The 15,668-nt window shown below is 36.5% G+C and overlaps 2 protein-coding genes across 3 annotated transcripts in view; both read left to right on the forward strand.

Moving 5' to 3' along the window:
• Positions 1-3,649, forward strand: part of UCHL3 (ubiquitin C-terminal hydrolase L3) — a 51,533-nt gene extending 47,884 nt beyond the window's left edge. For both annotated transcript variants that reach the window (XM_026017690.2, XM_072760758.1), the window contains one exon: positions 19-3,649. In XM_026017690.2, coding sequence (XP_025873475.1) covers positions 19-102 — 84 coding nt within the window. In that variant the 3' untranslated portion in view covers positions 103-3,649. The remainder of the gene's footprint in view (positions 1-18) is intronic.
• Positions 3,650-8,356: 4,707 nt separating this feature from the next.
• The window catches only part of LMO7 (LIM domain 7), a 206,671-nt gene continuing 199,359 nt past the window's right edge, over positions 8,357-15,668 (forward strand). Inside the window, exons 1-2 of the mRNA XM_072760751.1 lie at positions 8,357-8,482; positions 9,871-10,180. The gene's annotated coding sequence lies outside the window, so the exon portion shown is untranslated. The remainder of the gene's footprint in view (positions 8,483-9,870; positions 10,181-15,668) is intronic.

Consider the following 15,668-nt stretch of genomic DNA (forward strand, 5'->3'; position numbering starts at 1 on the left):
ACATTTTTTTCCCCATAGGATGCCATAGAAGTTTGCAAGAAGTTTATGGAACGTGACCCTGATGAATTGAGGTTCAATGCAATTGCTCTATCTGCAGCATAGCTTGTCAGTAAATGGAAACACCAAATACTGTATTATTTGCAACAAAAATTACATTTCTGCTGCCATACACTAACTCAAAAATTTTGATATTTTCATTAACTTGACTGATTAAACTTTATGTGAATTAAACTTTGACTTAATCTGTGTATATTTTTTTTTGCCCCACATTAAAGCTATAATTCTTTCTCCCCTTTCTTTCTTGTGGAAGACTTACCTTGTGTGAGGACTAGCAATAGGTTTCTTATTCTCTTATAAATTTCATGGGAGATTTTGTATTGAGCACAGGTACAGTATCCATCTGCATAGTATAAATATACATTATATCACATATTTTGACATATTCCCTTAAAAAGCATTTGTGGAACATCTACTTGTAATGAGCTAGACACTGTTCTAAGTGCAGGAGTTACAGCAATGAACACTGTCAACAAGTTCCATAGTCATGGAGCTTATGTTCCTGCGAGAAGAGATAAATGACACATTAGTAAGATACAGACCAATGATAGATGTTATGCAAAGTCAGATTTGCATTAGAGAGTGACTGATTGGATACTTTAGATTTTGTAGTCATGGAAGGCTCCTATGAGGAAGTAACTTTGAAGTTGAGATCTGAATAGCAAAACGTAGCCAACCAGAGAAAGGTGGTAGGGAAGAGTAAAGGGAATAAATAATGTAGAGCCCCTCAAGTAGAAAAATCTAACTGTGTTAGAGGTCAGAAAAAGGCTCATATGACCAGAGCATAGAAAGTAATGGGGAAAGTGGCAAGATATGAGGTCAAAGGAGGAGAGGCTTGGTAATACAGGACATCACAAAAAGGCATTTGGATTTTTTTGAAGCGTGATGGTAAGATTTTAAGCAGGAGAGTGACCTGATTTGATTTATAATTTTAGAAGATCACTCTGACTCCTCTGTGGATAAGAGGAGGGGAGGGGGTGAGAATGGAGGTAGAGAGATTTGTGAGGAGATCAATGGGAGATGGTGATGGCTTAACCTTAAAAAAAAAAGTAATTTAGACGGAGGTATGTGTGAATTTCATGTGTGTTTTGAAGAAAAAAGGGCTTCAGCTGTGTCTTTAAAGGATAGGTGGAAGGCAGAGGAAAGGTAGAAGGATATTTATAGAGCTAGGTCAAAACAGGTTGGTGTGATGGCAGAGTGCTATGTTTTTGGGTGGAGAGTATTGGTTACACAGGTATATGCAATTATCAAAACTTACTGGATTGTTCATTTAAAATCTGTATGCCACCGTATATACATTTTATCTAAAAAAAAAAAAAAAAACAACAATGCAGAGTTGGATAGGAATGAGTGTAGCAGTTAGGAGAAAGACCAAATTGATCTGGAATAAAGTTCTGGACCAATAATTGAGTATAAATGTGTATACCTGATTCACTAAGTTAACCGAAGTTCCTGAGGCAGTGACATGAGATAAGTGGTATTTTAGTAGGAAGAGTAATGGGGCAATGGCTTACAGAATGGATTAGATCTATGTTATTCAAAGTGTGGTTACATCAGTATAACCTGAGAACTTGCTCAAAAGGAAGAGTTTCAGACCCCATCCTAGATCTACCAAATCAGAACTTGCATTTTCGACAAGATCCCTGGATAATGAATATGCATATTAAGTTTGGGAAGCACTGGATTAGAAAAAACAGATGATAACGAGGAGGGTCACTTTGGAAGACATTTAAACTCTATGGTGAAGAGGGCATGAATGAAGTGATGGCAATAGGAATGAAGAGATCCTCTGAAACAACTGATAGTATATGAGGATGGTGCTTCCATCCTGCCAGTAACAACCAGGTGTTCTCTTTTGTTCCATCATTTGCATTTTATACTCACATATATCTTGTATATCATCTTAAAATTTTAAGTATTCCTAAGCGGTTTTCTGCTTGTGCCTTGCTGAATTTCTCTTAGTATCTAATTTATTACCAAAAATTTGCATCCTTTCTCAAAGTTTGCTGTGATAAGTACTAATTTTTCAGACTGTTAGTGGGCAAAAGGGTTTGAAGTCAAGTATCTGTTGAAAACATTGGGTTAAAGTTAATTTTTAAAAATTGTTATATTGGGTGGGGACAGTTGCAGAACTCCTCAAAGCTTTTTTAAAAATTGTGTATTATGAATGTCATTTTCTAGACATTTTATAGAGCAACATTTAGGACTGGCATTCTTTTGCACAAGCATTAGAATGCTAGTCCCTTGTGAAACTCACAATTTGAAATTTTTTCTTAGGTTTGTGTCTAGGATTTTAGTCCTCCTACTGTATTAACTATAATATTTTGTTTAGTCACTTTCTTAAAATTTAGCACCTTAGAAGAAATTGATGGTTAATTTTGTCTATAAATTTGTAGAGACGCTAAGGATGGTCAAGTCATGGGTCATTTCTGGAACTTGTTAATGACTAATACATTTGAGGGAAATGGAACTAAATAGAACTGAAGCTTTAAATGGTTTTGCTTGGACTTTTGGGAATTGACTACATATCACCTTCCAATGGGTGTGTTGGTTTGATTTAAAGTATTGAAATAGAGTTTATGATATCCATATTTAACTTCTAATATTTTCTATGTTCATTTGTGACCAAAATAGAGGTTATCTGTATCCTGTGGTGAATCAAATTTTAATATGTCTTAAATGAAAACCATCTTTAATACTGTATAAAAATTATTTAAACCTGATTTAAATTTAGTTTCATCCCAACTTAGATTTGTGTACTGTGCTTATTAGGTAAGCTTTGTAATTGGGTTGTGTATAACATATAACCTGCTTATTCTATTTTGAAAATAATATAGTTTAAGAGGGATTTTCAGCTATTGTCTACTATAATCTTTCAAAGTAGCATCTATAGGCTTATGATTCTTGTAAGAAAATTGCAAAAAGTCGTTTTCATCACTTCTAAAACACTTCTATCTGTAGAAATTTCTTTTAGAGAAGACTTGCATATATGTGTATATATATACACATATATTGTACATATGTATATACTTTTGTATATAATTATCTGGGAACTAACAAATACGTATGTGCATGTATATATATATGTGCGCACACATGCATACATGTTCATATATTCATGCCTTGAATAGGCAAATAACTTTGATCTAAATTCTCTGGATTATTTAAATCCTTGGTTGAAATTAATGTAAAACCAATTTGGAAAGTATGTAATCATTGCAGAAGGTTTTTAGAGCTGATTTAGAAGGGTTTGTACACATATGTATAAAGTTTAGTAATTAATGTCTTTATTAAGATTCTCTGGTAAGATCTTAAAATGAGGTTCCTTGTACTCAACAAAATTACTACTAAAAACCAAGTGTGGAAAATATTGAGTTTTTAGATAGCTGAAAGTAAGTTTTCCTATTTCTTTTGCTTCTTTTGATTTCAGAGTATGACCTGCATCAACTGTTGTGATGTAGATGATTCAGTGTAACGAAGGATATTTTTGTCTTGGTGCCAGTGGTGCCAGTTGGTCAGACCAATCTCCATGCCTTAGTTTTCTGTATATTTTTACTTGTTTTGCTTTTGAATAAAACTTATTCTAAGTCTTTTTCTGGACTTCTTTGTTTAGGATAGTGGTTCTGAACCTGTCGCTTCCACCTACATGATAGATGAGAGTCCCCAGTATGACCTTTCCATAGTCCACACCCAGATAATACATGGAAAGTTATATAGACAATAAAGTCTATATATTATGAGCATTATCTTATTGTCTACTTGGGCTGGTTGAGAATCCTTGATTTAGAGGTATTAAATATACATAACCTATACTGAAAGCTGTTTTGCAAAATCATTTATTTTAAAGGCTCAGGGGCACCTGGGTGGCTCAGTTAGTTGTGCTCAACTCTTGGTTTCAGCTCAGGTCATGATCTCAGGGTCAAGAGATCAAGCCTTGCATCAGACTTCACTCTCAGTCTGTTCCAGGTTCTCTCCCTTTCCTTTTCCTCCTGCTCTCTCTCTAAAATAAATAAAATCTTTAAAAGGCTTAGAAATATATAATAAAGCCTTTCTAATCTATAAGACAGCTATGAATATAAATTGAATTATTATTTTTTAAAGATTTTATTTATTCATGACAGAGAGAGAGAGAGAGAGGCAGAGACACAGCAGAGGGAGAAGCAGGCTCCATGCAGGGAGCCCGACGTGGGACTTGATCCTGGGTCCTCAGGATCAGACCCTGGGCTGAAGGTGGTGCTAAACGGCTGAGCCACCCGGGCTGCCCTAAATTGAATTATTTAAAAAAAATCCATGTGGTCAAGAATAAATTCCAAATAATGTGAATGACACATTTTACTTGATTCAGAATGTGCCTTTTATCAGCATGTAAACAGAGTTGGTATTTAAATAACAGTTATGTTCAATCGTGTATCCTTTTAGAGCTTGAAAGATAAAGTCCCTGTCCTGCACTTATTCTGTGAGACCAAGATGAAAAATTGCTTAGGCTTTATTTGTATCCTAAACAGGAAAGGCTTGAAACACATGCAAAGATTGTAAATTAGAATATTTAAAAATGTCCTAAAACATGTCTGCTGAAAAGTCATGCTACCTACTGAGAGTTTAGCTACCTGTAGTAGAAAATGACAACAGGTTACATTTGCATTTTCCTTTAGGGCTACGCAGCAGAAAGTTATTTTTCTTTTTTTTTTTTTTTAAAGATTTATTTTTATTTATTTATGATAGACAGAGAGAGAGAGAGAGGCGCAGAGACACAGCTAGAGGGAGAAGCAGGCTCCTTGCCAGGAGCCAGATGCAGGACTTGATCCCAGGATTCCAGGATCGGGCCCTGGGCCAAAGGCAGGTGCGAAACCGCTGAGCCACCCAGGGATCCCCAAGTTATTTTTCTTTATTCTGCCTCCAGTGCAAGGTACTTGGAAAAAGTTCCTCCTGTCCTTCTCTTCCACTAAATAACTATATATATTGATAATAGTGTACACAGTTAATGGGAATATTACATTGTTTCATATTTTTACTGTGGAAACCAAAGCATGATATTTCAGGTCTGGGTATAATTGAAAATATGCATTCTTCTGAGAAATTGATTTCTTTTATAAACAAAATGCAAATGCCTTAAATATCTTAAAATCTTCATTTTAATGTGATAAATAGAATTGCTCTTAAAGCCATAGTCTGGTATTCAAGATAAGAGCATACTGGTACTGATTTTAAGAACTTTAGAAAATATTGCTTGTGGGCAAAATAAAGACAGAAGGAATGTTTAAAGCCAACTGTTCTCCTTACTGTTTTAGTTTTTACCTTGTTTTCCATTTTCAGGGGACAAAGAGCATGTATCTCAGATACAAAAAATATTCCTACAAAGGCTTTTAATTTTGGGGTTTTAAAAAATATATTTTATTTATTTATTTGAGATACAGCAAGAGAGATAGCATGTACTGGGTGGGGAAGAGGCGGGTAGGAGAAAGAGAAAGAGAAGCAAGCTCCTTACTGAGCAGGGAGTCTGACAAGGGGCTTGATTCCAGGACCCCAGAATCATAACCAAAGCCCAAGAAAGACACTTAACTGACTGAGCCACTCAGGTGCAACAGACTTTCAGCTTTTCAGGGCTAGTGGTCAACTATTGCTTTCTTCCTGTGCGTGAAATGCCTAGAGAAAATGACATCTTTAGCTTAGTTAAGAAATATAGGATAGAAAATGCTTAGGCCAATTTATTCATATCCCTCCAATATTAATTGTATAGTTGATATCTATGTAGATTTTAGCAATTTGTTGAGCAACTCACCTGGTTTCAAAATGAGATCTAGTTGTTCTCAAACTTTTCAGTCTCAGAAACCACTTCACATTCTTAAAAATTATTGAGAGGCCAAAAGAGAGAATTTTTTTTTTTAAGATTTTATTTTTTTTATTCATGAGAGACAGAAAGAGAGGCAGAGGGAGAAGCAGGCTCCCTGGGAGGAGGAGCCTAATGCAGGACCTGATCCCAGGAGCCCTGGATCATGAGCTGAGCCAAAGGCAGACACTCAACCACAGAGCCACCCAGTGCCCTGAGAGCAAACTTTTGTAGGGATATCTGTTGACCTACAAATACTGGAGATGAAAACACATTTTCAGAATATTAATTAATTTTAAAATAAAAATAAGTTCATCATATGTTAAAAAAAGAACAATATTAAAATATTTTCTTTAAAAAGAAGAGCAGCAGTATTTTACATTTTTGCAAAATCTCTTTAATCTCTGATTTATGGAAGACCACTGAATCCTTCTATCTGATAATGCATGAAAAGTGGAATTGGTAATTTAGAGGGTGAGTTGGTTATCTGTCAAAAGAATTTCAGAGACAGTCATTTGAATAAAAGGATTGTGTCTCTTGCACACCAGTTTATCCTCATAGTCTGGTACAATGTTTGGCATGTAGTAGAGGGCCAGATGATACTTGGTGCATAATTAAACTATATTGCAGTGGGTTAAGATACAAACAGGAGGCAAAGATAGAGATTCAGGAAGAACAGACACTTCCTTCAAGGCACTTGGTTGAGAAAAGAGAAATGAGGTCTTAGGTGTGTGGCGGCAGGATCAGCAGAGGACTTTTTAAAAAGTATTTCTATGTGAGGGTAAACAATAGCAAACAAAAAGCAGCAGAGAGAAGTTGAGAACACAGGTAAGAAATGGGATGACTGAGGGATCTAATGGGGGGCAGGGGATAAGATATGTGTCATCTAGCAGAGCATTTCAAATTTGAATGAGCATAGGAGATGCCAGATCTTGTCAAAATAGAGATTCTAATTCAGTCATTAGATATAGGGCCTGAGATTAGGCATTTCTAACAAGCACCCAAGCTGCTGGTCTGAGGACTCAGCTTGGTGTCAGTAGGTGATTCTAGAACCCAGTTGAAGAGGTAAACCATGGGAAGGAGAATTAAACATCTGTGGAATTTGGAGATCCTGGCTGATGGAATTTTTTTTTAAGATTTTATTTATTTATTTAATGAAAAAGAGAGACAGAGAGACAGAGATACAGGCAGAGAAGCAGGCCCCATGCAGGGGGCCCCGAAGCAGGACTTGATCCTGGGTCTCCAGGATCACACCCTGGGCTGAAGGTGGCACTAAACCACTGAGCCATTTGGGCTGCTCTGATGACTTTTTAAGAGTTTTTACCCCCTAATATCCAATTAGTATCCTTTCCCACTAAATGGTTATGAGAATTGCTTCACTAGAACATTTCTGGCCTTAGTAATTTAGAATCTTAGTGTTCTTAGGGCACCCGGGTGGCTCAATTGGTTAAGTGTCTGACTCGATTTTGGTTCAGGTCATGATCCTGGGGTCATGAGATTAAGCCCTGTGTTGGGCGCCATGATGGGTGTGGAGCCTGCTTGAGATTCTCTCTCTCCTTCTCCCGCTGCCCCTCCTGCCTCCCTCTTTAAAAAAAAAACAAAGAGAATCTCAGTTTCTTCACAATGCTTGATTGACAGCATGATACTGAGGTCATGGTATAAAATACAGTGATTCTACAAAACAGTTTAAATGTCATTGATTCAGGAACAGAGCTCAGGATTGGTATTAGACATAGTTTGATTCTTGGTCCTGTCTTTTCGTGGTTAGTCTTGGGCAAATGATGAACACATTAGATAAAAGTACTTTTAGGTGAATTTTTGTGAGAATTATAAATGTAGTACATAAAAGCCAGTACTCAAAAATGATAATGATTATTATCACAATCACGAAGAGTACAGTATGCTGTATTGAACATAATTTTAAAGTTTGTTTCATGAATCATCAGACTCACCTAATTTTCTAAAGAATTTGAAGTAAGATGGAATGAATAGATCACATTTTCATTTCCATGCACAAGGGAACTGTGCATACTTCTTATGTTACTCAGAAATAGTTTAACTTTTTTTTTTTTTTTAAATCTCAAATAGCTGAAGTTAGCAGACGTACAATTTAGCAAGGATGATTGGAATTTTGGTCTTTCCTGTAATAATACTATACCAAAGCATACTGCTCATTAGGAAAACATTTTTATCTGAATCTTACTCTTGAAGGCCAAGAATGCTATTTTTCTTTTTGATAGCTGTGTTTATAGAACCTAAATCACCTTGAATAATTATTTCAACATTTCAAGTTATTATAACTGCTTATGCTTCATTTGCAAGCTATTTTGTATTTTGATGAATTCCAGTACAGAGCTAGAGTGACAAAACGAGGTCAGATAAGTTCAATATATGGTTGTGATATATACCTATTTTAATAATTTTTACAACTGTCATAAAGAAAATTCAGATATTCGATATTTCTACTTCTTACAGTTGGACTTCCAACGCTGAGAACAGACCTCTGAGCACTGGATATTTGGAGGCAACTGATCAGTGCCCATGGTTGGGTAGGTGTGGGCTGGCTATAATGCACGGAGGGAGTCAGCAGCACAGAAGGTAATAATAGTTCTTTGACTACTTCTGTTGTTGCTTTGAAAGCTCTAATGCATAATGTCTCCATTTGGCTTTCTTCTGGAACATATGCAGATGGAAAAGAGGAAGTCAGAAGGAGGTTAAGAAGTAAATACTACAACTGAGATAAAGTTAAGTTAGTCTTGGAGTCTATCCCCAGGCATATTCAATCTGTACTTTTATTGTCAATAGCCACAATATTTAGCCCCCCTCCTAGCAATTTTATGATCATTATTGATCTCTTCTACTGGTAGACTATGTCTGGTTGATGGAGGACATTAAGGTAGCATAAGGCATGTTATAGTTTGTAAGGCGTTATCACATACAAGGTGTTAAGGGCATGCAGAAATGTCCCTCAAGTTACTCAAAGCCAGTTTTAGTTTAGATTTGTGAGCCTAGTGCTATTAGGTTCCTTCTGGATTTAGCTTTGAAAAGTTTATCTCATCCTTTTTCTAAATCTTGTAATTGTCTGTAAGTACTACCTTCATAATTGATGCCCCTACTCTGGCCATGCTTTTAAGAGTTTTAAGAATTATAAGTCCAGGACTCCTTTCAAAGGGACCAAACTAGAAGTGGATACTTACCATGGGTGAAGTGTTGATTTATATCCTAACCTGACATTAAATGATCTAGTCAACAGATAGGGCAATAAACATAGATAATACTAATGTCTGATTTTGGAAAACCTAGTTATACATGAGAAGAGCTTATTTTCTCTCATGGTATTGGCTGAGTATGTCAGGATACCAATTAAAAACAGTTCTAAAAATTACTAACTTTTGCTCTTTTGATTTAGTATCCAATAAACTTTTCTCTGGCCATCAGGGTTTAATAAACAAAGCACTGCTTTGGCAAATAATTTTTCTGGCATGAAATATTACTGTAAAATTATTTTTGTACAAATTAAAACAAAAGGTTAATTTTATATTGCCAATATATCTTGCAAAGAATTTTTCCAATCTACATTAAATAGCCCTTTACATTTTACAGAACACAGTGTTAGGCCTTTTTCCCCATATCCTTCTGCTTATCTAGACCAGGCCCAGAAGCCTATCTTTGCAAAAACAAAATGGAGTCCATTATAATACTTCCTGCAGTAACAAAGCCACAATCACTACCTATAATTATTCAAAGATCCAGCAGAAAAAGATGTGTGCATGCAATGTGTGGAGGAGTGTGTATGTATGTGTAGGCATGTGTGCATAGACTTGATCCACAGCAAAGTCTAATTAGCTGTCTAAGCAGGCAGAAGCAGAGTAAATAGGTGTCTTCTCTGTCTGTCCTGAGAAAGCCCCAATGTCATGTTTTTGTTTTTTAATTCAATTATATACAATTGAAATGTTTTGGCCTGACTGATCTATTTCTCTCCACAGGGACCAACGAAGTTTATAGTAGAGTCATGGATGGAGCATTCCTCCTGCATAAACTCCTGGAGACTTTGGCGATTTACTTCAGAGACCATCTGGTTTCAGTCGTGATCCTTGGGAGTGTTATAAAGTGACCCCTACATTCAAGGAAACCCCTTTACCTCCTTTCATTGGAAGCTTCTGGCTGAGCTGGGTTCAGGACTGGCCTCTTCTGTGATAGTTTCCAATCTTTGAGGAAGCACCAGACCTGTCTCAGCACAATTTCATGACCATACTGGAACTCTGAAGAAACAAGGACTTCTTTTCATAGCTATGTGTAAGATTTCTTCACACTAAATGAAAATAAGCATGAACTTTGTTAGAAATCTGTCATCTGGAATGCCCAGGTAGCTCAGTGGATTAGGTAGCTGCACTCGGCTCAGGTCCTGGGATCTAGCCCTGCTCAGGATCCCTGCTCAGTGGGGAAACTGCTTCTCCCTCTGCTCTTCCACCCACCTCTGACTTGTACACTCTTTCTAATAAATAAAAATCTTTTAAAAAAGAGAGAGAGATCTATCATCTTACAACTGAGGCCCAACTAGCACTAGTGGTTAACCTAGGAGCACAACCTGGGTCTCTTGTTTCTCTGGCCAGTCTTATTTTGTATCTTTGAATACTTTCCTTTTTCAAGGTAATATATTATCAATAACTAGCCAGTTCTCACATATATGGGGAATGAAAGGGTTATTAAAATAATTGTTTCCTATAATTATATAAAATTAAGTTTCCTATGATGGATGAGCTGTTTTCTCAGTGGGACCATTTCAAAATGTAAACAACAATGGTTATTATAATTTTAAAGTATTAATAATACAGTAAACACTATGCTTATTTTTCTTCCTGCCTTTTTAGCAGAACTATTTGAATAGATAGTACAATTGTTGCTTTTTTTTGTAAGCTTAATAAAATGTCAGGTAGAACTTTTCTACTAAATCATAAAAACACAAAGAATAAAATAAATAAGTTTTAGAGAAATCTAGACTTGACTATTTTTATCTGTGATTATAATTACTAAAGACACCCTTTTGGGAAAATACAGTTTATTTTACTCGTTTCACTGGGCTTCAGGAAGAGAAGTTTAGTAAACACACATTCTCTCTTCTTTCCCAGAAACCCCAATAGTTTATTTTAAAACTAATTCTAGGGTAAGTCCTTTTGATCTCACTGCTATCACTTAGAGAATTATAGTGTGGTTTTGCAATTCTGGCTAGAATGCAGATGTAGGATCTTAACGACAACAACAACAACAACAACAAAAAATCCTAGATTTTATGTTAAATAATTTGAGTTCAATAATAGGAAACTGTTCTACATGTTAAAAAAAAAAAAAGCCAAACTCCAAACTCTTAAGATCTTTACAGTAGGAAGAAAATAACTAACTGTTCTTATTACAGGGTTAGTTCCATGTTTTGAAAGTTACAATCTCAGTTGATCTCTTAATGAGATGTCTGTGAACACAGGGAGAAGGTTGATAAGAACCAAGGGCTTCTCATCTATTCCTTCTGTTAACTGTCCAGCAGGTTCAGAAGACAAATTTAGGAATTTAGGACCCCTGCCTACATCCATTGGGAAAAGCACCCATCATCATCCTAAGGCTGTACTAAAAACCTCCTCAAGGTTTGTCTACATTTTGAGGGAGTGATAAAACGTGGATTCACATAGTTTTTTTCCCTTCTGCTTCCTGGCACATTTGTATCCCTCCTTCTTACCTTCATTACTTAATCATTATCTGTATAATGTTAGCTTCTTTTTTCTTTTTTCTCTCTGGCTTCCACTGAATTGCATCTACTTGCCTGAATGTCTTTATGTAAGTATTGGCAACATCATAATCCTCTAATTACTAACTATTGGATATATTTTTGTGGATAAAGATAGGGTAATTTCAATTTTATCATTATATATGCATAGATTTTTTGTTTACATGGACTTTATTTTTTTCCAAGTTTATTGAGATATAATTGCCATACAACATTACATAACTTTGAAGTGTACAACGTGATGATTTAATATACCTATAATTGTGAAATGATTACCATGATAAGGTTAGTTAACACCTCCATCACCTCACATAATTACCATTTTTTCTTTTTATTGTGGTGATAGCACTTAAGATTTACTTTCTTAGTGACTTTCAAGTGTATAATTCAGTACAGTTAACTAGAGTCACCATATTGTACATTAAAACCCAAAACTTATTCATCTTATATGTGGAAGTCTGTACCCTTTGACCAACATCTGATAATTCTATGCCTCACCTTCCACCCCACAGCCCTTGGCAACTACCATTCTACTATCTCTATGATCTGGCTTTTTTAGGTTCCACATACAGGTAAGAATATACAGTATTTGTCTTTCCCTGTCTGACTTATTTCACTTAGTAGAAAGCCCTCAAGATCCATCCACATTGTCCCAAAAGGCAGGATTGCCTTCTGTTTTTATGGCTGAATATTCCATTTTGTATATCCATATGCATGTGTATGTGTATAATTTCTTTATTAATAGATACTTAGGTTGTTTCCATGTCTTGGCTACTGTGAATGACACTGCAATGAATATGAGGGTGCAGATATCTCTGAGATAGTGATTTTGTTTCCTTTGGATATATACCCAGAAGTGGAATTGCTGGATCATATGATAGTTTTATTTTTAATTTTCTGAGGAAACTCCATATTAATTTTCACAGTGGCTGCACCAGTTATCTTTCCACCACAGTGCACAAGTGTTCCTCTTTCCCCACATCCTTGCAAACACTTGTTACTTTTTGTCTTTTTGATACTAGCCATTCTGACAAGTATGAGGTGACATCTCATTGTGGTTTTGATTTGCATTTCTCTGATGATTAGTGATGAGCATCTTTTCATGTACTTGTTGGCCATTTGTATGTCTTCTTCAGGTTCTATGTTCATTTTTCAAAAGAGATTTTTTTCTCTTTTTCTTCTTTGCTATTGAGTTATATGGAGTCTTTATATATATATTGGATATTAACACCTTATCAGATAGATGGTTACAAATATTTTCTCACATTATATCATTTGCCTTATTATTTTGATTGTTTCTTTTGTTGTACAGAGCTTTGAAAATATGATATAATTCCACTTCTTCATTTTTGCTTTTGTTACTTGTGCTTTTGGGGTGAGATCTGAAATATTGCCAAGACTAATGTCAATTCACCTATATTTTCCTTTAGTAGTTTGTTTCAGGTATTATAATTAATCCATTTCAGCTTAACTTTTGTAAATGATGAAAAATAGGGGTCCAATTTCATTCTTTGGTGCATGACTATCCAGTATTTCTAACACCAATTTTTGAAGAGAATATCCTTTCCTAATGAACAGTCTTTTTTAAAATTTTTTTTTTAAAGATTTCATTTATTTATTCATGAGAGACAAAGAGAGAGAGAGAGAGAGAGAGAGAGAGAGAGGCAGAGACACAGGCAGAGGGAGAAGCAGGCTCCATGCAGGGAGCCTGACTTGGGACTGGATCCCGGGTCTCTAGGATCAGGCCCTGCCTGGGCTGAAGGTGGCGCTAAACCACTGAGCCACCCGGGCTGCCCCCCCAGTGAACAGTCTTGATAGGGATTGCACTGAACCCATAGATGGCTTTGGGCACTATGGACATATTAACAATATTAGTTCTTCCAATCCATGAACACAAGTATCTTTCCAATTACTTGTGTCTTTGATTTCTTTCATCAAAGTCTTGTAATTTTCAGTGGTTAAATTTATTATTTAAGTATTTCATTTTTTCGAAGATATTGTAAATGGCATTGTTATCTCTTTTTCAAATAGTTTGTTGCTAGTATATAGAAATGCAACAGATTTTTTGTATGTTGATTTGTATTTTGTAGTAATTTTACTGAAATTAGCTCAGGTCGTTATCTTAGGAACCTGAGATTAAGCCCCATGTCACTGAGCTCTGCGCTCAGTGTGGAGTCTGCTTAAGACTCTTTCTCCCTCTCCTTCTGCCTCCCTGCCCCCCAACATAAATAAGTAAATCTTTAAAAAAATAAAAAGGCAATTGGGAGTCACTGAAGGAGTAATGAGAGGTGGAATATTTTGGTATCATGAGAAGGTTTACATTTTAGAAAGGTCATATGATTTCTGAAATCTAGTGGAGAGCTAATGAGGGCCTGGCCTTAGATAGTAGAAATGGGATGGAGAAAACGGGCTAATTAGAGAGATACTAAGGAAATAGATGGAGGGGACAGGCAATGGAGTAGACATAGAGATGAAAGACAAGACCAAATGTTAGGCATGGTAACATTTGGCAAGTCAGGGAAGGCGGGAGGAGGTTTGTGGGATGAGATAGTCAAGAAAGATATTTGGACATATCTTTGTGTCATATTCATTTTCCCATTTATAAAAGTAATGCATATGTCTTTTGCAAAAAAACTTGTAAACAGGAAGCACAATATCTCTATTTGAAAATAGCTGGCATTAAAGTTTGGGTGATTTTTTTTCTGATTTGTTCTATGTGGCAAAATATGCATTGTAAAAATGCAATCACAAATTAGAGTGCTTTATACATAGCTTTTTTATCCACTTCACTATGTATTTTTAAACATTTCCCTGGATTGGGGCACCTGAGTGGTTTAGTGGTTGAGCAACTGCCTTTGGCTCAGGTCATGATCCTGGGGTCCTGGGATCGAGTCCCACATTGGGCTCCCTGGTCAGCAGGGAGCCTGCTTCTCCCTCGGCCTATGTCTCTGCCTCTCTCTCTATGTCTCTCATGAATAAATAAATAAAATATTTTAAAAAGTTCCCTGGGTCATTGAATTGCCTTTCACATTTTTAGTGACTGAGTGATATCCCACTCTATAGAAGAAACGTAATTTACTCCACTGTCCCTGTTGTTTAGATTGCTTTGAGATTTTCATTTTTTAAAAAATTGTATTTATTTGAGAGAATACGAGAGAGAGACAGAGAGAAAGAGAGTGCAAGAGTGCAGAGAGAAAAAGCAGGCTCCCTGCTCAGCAGGGAGCCAGATTCAGGGCTCAATCCCAGGATATCAGGATCATGACCTGAGCTGAAAGCAGACATTTAACCGGCTGAGCTACCCAGATGCCCCTGATTTTAATTTTTAACAAATGCATCATGTCATCACAAGTTTAGTCCTCCAGAAGCCGAAAGAAATGGAGTTTGAAGAGCAAGATATTTATTAGGGATTGACCCCTATGAAATGAAGAGGGAAGAAGCAGGAAAGAGCAAGGGAGAAGTTGCACTGTGACCCAGGCCTCATGTTTATGGAAAGGACCCATCAGAGGTACTGTTTTGGGTGGAAATGACTGGGCTTTTCTTTTTCTTTTCTTTCTTTTTTTTTTTTTTAGGATTTTATTTATTCATTTGAGAGAGAGCGAGAGAGTATGAGGTGGTGGTGGAGAGGAGGCAGAGGCAGAGAGAGAAGCAGACTCTCTGCTGAGCAGGGAGCCCCAAGTGGAGTGGAGGATCCTGGGATCATGACCTGAGCCAAAGGAAGATGCTTAACTGACTGAGTCACCCGAGAGCCCCGACTGGGCTTTTCTAACATACAGTCGTGCAGTCACTCAATCACCAGATGAGAGCAGCTCTGGGAGGGCCATGATGAACTCAAAGGAGACTGGCTGCACTCTGCAGCTGAGGCCGACCTCAAAGGGCTGACCAGACTCCTCCTCCAAAGGAAGGTTTGGCTAGTGTATCTGTATCCACCACAGCTGCTCATTTTGTGCACAGATCTTTCTTCATATGCTTAAAATAAGTACCCAGAAGTGGAATTGCTGCAACAGAGTA

The sequence above is a fragment of the Vulpes vulpes genome, chromosome 6, assembly GCF_048418805.1.
Source record: "Vulpes vulpes isolate BD-2025 chromosome 6, VulVul3, whole genome shotgun sequence".
NCBI lineage: Eukaryota > Metazoa > Chordata > Mammalia > Carnivora > Canidae > Vulpes > Vulpes vulpes.